General features: G+C 39.5%; 2 protein-coding genes across 13 annotated transcripts in view; one reads left to right on the top strand and one right to left on the bottom strand.

Moving 5' to 3' along the window:
- The window catches only part of LOC136258577 (uncharacterized), a 66,467-nt gene extending 63,509 nt beyond the window's left edge, over positions 1-2,958 (top strand). For 2 of the 8 annotated variants that reach the window (XR_010702841.1, XR_010702840.1), the window contains 3 exons: positions 2,144-2,236; positions 2,682-2,746; positions 2,806-2,958. Coding sequence is in view for 6 of the 8 variants with exons in the window: in XM_066051903.1 (XP_065907975.1) it covers positions 1,611-1,646; positions 1,697-1,728; positions 1,900-1,964; positions 2,025-2,053; positions 2,144-2,236; positions 2,682-2,746; positions 2,806-2,881 (396 nt within the window). In the remaining 2 variants the exon portion in view is untranslated. Of the gene's footprint in view, positions 1-542; positions 1,184-1,231; positions 1,395-1,520; positions 1,647-1,696; positions 1,729-1,899; positions 1,965-2,024; positions 2,054-2,103; positions 2,237-2,681; positions 2,747-2,805 lie in introns of those variants that run through there. The other 6 variants (XM_066051903.1, XM_066051902.1, XM_066051901.1 and 3 more) reach the window with 6 other exon arrangements.
- Positions 1-6,000, bottom strand: part of LOC136258578 (uncharacterized) — a 219,617-nt gene that overhangs the window by 119,631 nt on the left and 93,986 nt on the right. The window contains exon 1 of one of the 5 annotated variants that reach the window (XM_066051911.1): positions 636-754. The exons of the other annotated variants lie outside the window; for them this stretch is intronic. The gene's annotated coding sequence lies outside the window, so the exon portion shown is untranslated. Of the gene's footprint in view, positions 1-635; positions 755-6,000 lie in introns of those variants that run through there. 5 annotated transcript variants of the gene reach the window in all.

Raw genomic sequence — 6,000 nt, 5'->3', positions numbered from 1 at the left:
AGACCCTTTCCGCGCAGCCGCTTATCGATTGGAAATTATAAGCGCCGCGCTACAAGGGTCTGGAATAGTTCATGAACATGAAATTTTTCGACACGTTATTGGTGACAATTGATTGATTGGGTAACACCTAAGATACAAAGGTACAAAATGCAACGTGTGTTCCCTTGAATCTTTAGTCTGTTTTGATCGGAAAATCCGCTTAAAACCTTTCGCCTACTTTCCTTGTAACTCGATATGAACTGAGCTTGTTTGTCTTTATTCAGCCGTACTTGTTGAAGATTCAGTAGTGGGTAGAAGGAAAAATCTACACGGGTCGATACTCGTCATCCCCAGAGGCCTTCTTCAGCTCATTCTTCAGTAATCAGATCACTTTGGCGATTAAGGGATCGCGTGAGCCAATTTACACTCCCCAACCACTGGGGATTGTAGATTTTTTAAAATACATGAACTATTCCAGACCCTTGTAGCGCGGCGCTTATAATTTCCAATCGATAAGCGGCTGCGCGGAAAGGGTCTGGCCACGCGAGACTAAGTCTCGTCCCCCAGACCCTTCCTCAAGCATGCTTATCACACAAAAATAACTTAGTTTAGTAGTGTACAAACAATTATTCATTGACAGCTTATACTACACTTACCGCATTGTTGAACCATGTATACCACCAGAATCCACCAGATTGACAACTAACACGTGATCTATTTAGGGGAAATCTCGTGGAAAGTCCCTAATTACCTTAAGCGGACACTCATGATACGTGGTTTTAAATTGAATGGTTTAAAAATGTAACTGGATGGTGAGGCGTACTTTAATCGGCTCGACTTTACTGAGTAACTCGAGCCCCTCGTGAGAAACTACATCGCTTGAGCAACGCTTGAAAAAGTAAGAGTCAAGAACACTGAGGGACTCTGTGATATATGCCGGTCTTGAATGCTAACGAAACGAGGAGTGAAGTTTGTGCAACGTGTCACATCGCCACACACTGATTCACCGTGTTTGTGCGATAGGGTTTTTGGACCTGTCCACCAGATGTTGAAAGGAAATTCATTCCAACTTGTGAAGTTGTTGGTATACTCATTGTTGGGGTCCATGGGGACATCGATGATCATTTACCAGTCAGCTGTAAGTAATGTCACAACAGAAGGAAAGGAACCATTTCCATACCCCTATGGCATACTGATTTTCCAGGTCAGTTTATGTACACCCAACCACAGAAATGTAGAACTTTGGTTGCAGGTGGAAAATAAACACCTTTTTAATCAGTTACAAGAGATTCACCCAGCTGGGATAAAATGTTCAAGTGAATGTCATTAGTACCTACTTGCGGTTCATCAGGTATTGGACAATTCCAAGTGTCCAGATTATGCGGTTGTCCTCATGTTCAAGTTTACACGTTTAGGCAAGTTCCACAACATCCTATAATCTATTACTATATCAGTGTGGAATAATGCTTATATAATATTTTTCATATTCCAGGCTTTAGGTATGTGTATTGTATTTAACACCTGCTTGTTGGTTTTTGCAGGCCATCTGATCTACTGGTTTATCCACTAGCAGTTGAATGTGATCATGGTACATATGTAAGTTGAGACCATGCAGGAACAAAGATGAGACCATGCAGGAACAAAGATACAGGTGTCATGAATTTCAGGTCAGTTGACATTCAGAGGAATTGTATTATTGCAATTGTTCTTTTTGTAGTTATCAATTATCAGTGATCAGTTTGTGATAGCGTACGTTTGTTTGACTAATGACCAAATGTTCTGGTTTACATGCTTACCCAACAGTTATGTTACTCACTTAACCTACATATGGGATATATATTTTTAGTTCATTTTGATTATTCATCCTTTATTGGTACAGCCCGGCATATTGATTTTTTGCACATTCTCTTTTTAATTCAGTGCCTGCTGGATTGTTTTGTCAGATATCGAAACAGATGTCTTTGGTGTTGCGACCGATGTTCCAGGTCAGTTTGCATGTGTGTTTAATTTAAGGTTGACTTCAGTGCCTGCTTATTCTTTTACAGGTCTCGGTATTGAGTGTCATGAAGTTCAGGTCAGTTGACGTGCAGAAGAATTGCATTATTGCAATTGTTGTTTTTGCAGTTATCAATTATCACTGTATACTAGTGATGTGAATTTGCAGGTCAATCTACTCAGATGTATCAGGCATAGTGTTGATGGGTTCGAACAAGTATCCAGTGTAGACTGTAGTGGCATCAAGGGTGTTAATTTCCAGGTCAGTTTACATGTTGTGATGTTAGTGATTTTTTCCTAGTACCCAGATATTAAGTGTATTGTATTTAATGCCCACCTGTTATGTTTTTAAATTATGGTATATCAGTGTAGACAGTGCAACAGTAAGCCTTCTGTGTTGTAGTAACTATTTGTTTCATAATATTATGCTGTTGTCCCAGAATGGCACAATTTTTGGACAACCAGTGTGAAGTCCAGTGGTACAAACATTGTATTATGACCAAGTTGTGATAGCATACTTTTGTTTGACTAATGTCCTAATGTTCTGGTTTGACTAATGTCCTAATGTTCTGGTTTAACATGCTTACCCAACAGTTATGTTATTCATTCACTTAGCCTGGGATATAATTTTTGTTCATTTTGATTATCCATGCTATTATTGACACAGCCCGGCATATTGATTTTTTGTACATTCTCTTTTAATTCAGTGCCTGCTAGATTGTGTCATCAGATATCGAAACAAGTGTTTTTGGTGTTGTGACCGATGTTCCAGGTCAGTTGCATGAGTGTTTAATTTAAGGTTAACTTCAGTGCCTGCTTATTCTTTTACAGGTCTCAGTATCGTCATGCTGACATACAAGAAATCATCACTATTGTTGGAACTATTTTTAGTCAAGTCTTGATGTGATGTTAATTAACGTTGTTACACATTGTTGTATGTTTACCATATGGCAAGAAATTATCATGGCCATCATGAAATTTGAATATTGTGTAAGTTGTGTAGACCAACCCCAACTCATACATGGTCACTGGCAAACCACGAACCACATCCGAGCCACAACACCACCAACCACATTCGAGCAATCCATTACAAAATTTTGTTGCACCATTTGTGTGTGCATAATACTTAATGAAAGCCACAACACAAGCTACATGGTACATACTACATAGAGGTGGTAACCCCTAAAGGCTTGTTACCTTTTGTATTCACCTTACCGGCCTTTGTGGTTAATCTATTAAAAATTACATGTAAATAGAGAATTGAAGAGTATGCTTAAAGCACCTTCGCTAGTGATTTTGTTCTTCAAACCATAAGACAACTGGCGATTTATAAACGCTCGCATGGGGTGTGGTACTAAATGGAATTTAAAAGATTTCTGCTTAAAACGCCATCCCTAGGGAACTTACGGTTCAGCATGCTGTCACTACTTGTTTATCAGGCATTAGAGTTTGTGTCCACGTCGTGTCTATAAAAGTTATAGTAGGGAATAGAGGTTTGATTGAAGAAAATACGCGTACAGGCAAACCAGGATTGGATAATGTCAGTGCTAGATGGACTATACAAACACGGCTATGTTGACTGGTATAACGTGACAGTAGTTGTAACATAAGGTAGAGAAATAAAGTGAAATACGCCTATTTTTTATTTTGCGATGGTTATTTTTTTATTTTAGCGAGGTCGCAAGAAAACTATAACGACTCCTAAAGATTTTTTTATCACGTAACGCAATACAAATCTATTGAGAGATGTTGCGTAATTTAGGACTAATATTGCGAAACCGGCCCTACACGTAAATAACTCACAGTAGTGGCCTCGAGTCTTTTAATTGGGCGTGCGCTTTGTAGTTTCTTGGCCGCGCGACTCACTACCGTGAGTCTTGATTTACTATACGTGATGATCCGTTCACTTCATACAAACCAGTATAGTAGTATACTGTATTTTTGTAGCTGTGTAGCTTTTTAATGTAACTGTGTGAATTCACTGTATAGCAATTATATCCTAGCTAAAGGGGGCCATGCTGTATGGGTTCCCTGTGAAATTTGGTTGCAAGTTGCTATAGCCAGTTTTACTTTAAAATTTAGCATCAATTTAAAATTTTAATGCATTTTCAAGCCTTTAAATTGCAAAAATTCTGCAGTTCCTGGGGGTTGCACCCCCAGACCCCCCTTGAACTTCTAATTGTTAGCTATAACTATATGAACCATACAGCAAGTTTCATGCTGTGTCCCCTGTATGTCAGGTCTACAATTATACATAGTATAGAAAGTCTGAAGAACAACAGATAGGCTTGAGCATATTTATATAGCTAGCTAGCAGTGAAATATCACTAAAATTGCATATCTGAGTGTCTAATTTTCAAAAATTTCCTGTGAGGCATGCCCCCAGAATGCTTGTGCTTCACACACTGTGCAACAGCTCCTCTCTCATTGGTATGTATGTAGTAGCAATTTCAACATTATAGTCAATGGCCTGACCAACTCAATTTTCCCTCCTCCGGCCCTGAAGTTGGAATGAATTTCCTTTCGGACAGGTCCAAAAACCCTATGGCACAAACACGGTGAATCAGTATGTGGCGATGTGACACGTTGCACAAACTTCACTCCCCGTTTCGTTAGCCTTCAAGACCTGCATAATTATATCATCAGTATTCTTGACTCTTACTTCTTCAAGCGTTTTCAAACAATGTAGTTGCTCACGAGGGGCTCGAGTTTCTCATTAAAGTCGAGCCGATTAAAGTACGCCTCACCATCCAGTTACATTCTTAAACCATTCAATTTAAAACCACGTATCACGAGTGTCCGCTTAAGGTAATTAGGGACTGTCCACGAGATTTCCCCTAAATAGATCACGTGTTAGTTTAGTCTGGCGCGGCCTCCCCTTTGCTAACAGGAAGGGTCTGGGGACTCTAGCATTGTGTACTTGTGCGAACTTACCGAAAACTGGTGCGCAGGGGCGTAGGGAGGGGGGGGGGTTCCTGAGGGTTCAGGAACCCCCTGTAAAATTTAGACTTCTGCAAGCAGGATCCTAACACACCATTTAGTGCGGTAGGACAAAATGAGTGAGTTGGTAAAACTTACATTCATCTCTCAGGGAAGGATTTACAGAGATAACATGAGCCCTCTTCAAAACTTGTTAAAAAGATCGATATACTCTAATAGAGCAGTCAAGTATATACTCTAATAGAGCTGTCAAGTATACTCTAATAGAACATGCATGTAAATATCCATGTCCATATGAAGTTTTTCAGACATTCCAACATCAAATGCAAAACTTAGCATGACCTTATACTGCTATAGCTTTGGTGTGCAGTGTTTAAAGATATAGAGCTCCAGTAATTTATCACTTTTGTTATGCAAAATTAATTCATGCTATGCATATTTGTATAGTTAGCTATATTGTTTTGATTGTCATTTGCATCAGTGGATTCATGGCTCCTATACCACAGTGAGATATAACCATCACTTACAGATTACTATATGTGTCTCTATGTGTTATGCTGTCTGTTTCCACTAGGTGACTTTATCTAGTACTACCATCATCCCTGGGGCACTTAATGCATCATAATTATACTTTTTGCATAAAATATAGTAATTTGCTGAGTTTTGATTTATTACAATATTGAAAGTCTCTCAGCGGCTGGGGGCTGCGCCCCCAGACCCCTGCTTCTAGTAACTCAATGCTGGTGCTGGAATCCCCCTTCAAAAAAATCCTGGCTACGTAGCCCCTGGTGCGTCCAATCAAATCGCTTGCATGCCTGCTCATTTAGTGACGTGGATATCCGTTTGGCCTAACTTGATAGGCGACAAACTATGGCTTCTGTTTTTCTTGTCTCGAGTCTTGTCCAGTTAGAACGACTTATCGTGAAGGAATAAGGATGGCATATTAAAAAAGCACAAAGAGTACGTTAAGTAGTCTTGTAAGTTAGAAGCGGTGAGTTTTTTAGCGTTCCACTGGATATGAATATCGCAATGACTAATGATAATGGTGCAATTTAATTACGGAAAACCACGTCTCTCCCACCATAG

Source organism: Dysidea avara, chromosome 6 (assembly GCF_963678975.1).
Source record: "Dysidea avara chromosome 6, odDysAvar1.4, whole genome shotgun sequence".
Lineage (NCBI taxonomy): Eukaryota > Metazoa > Porifera > Demospongiae > Dictyoceratida > Dysideidae > Dysidea > Dysidea avara.
Note: the sequence above shows the minus strand (reverse complement) of the source record. Positions and strands in the feature narration are given on the sequence as shown.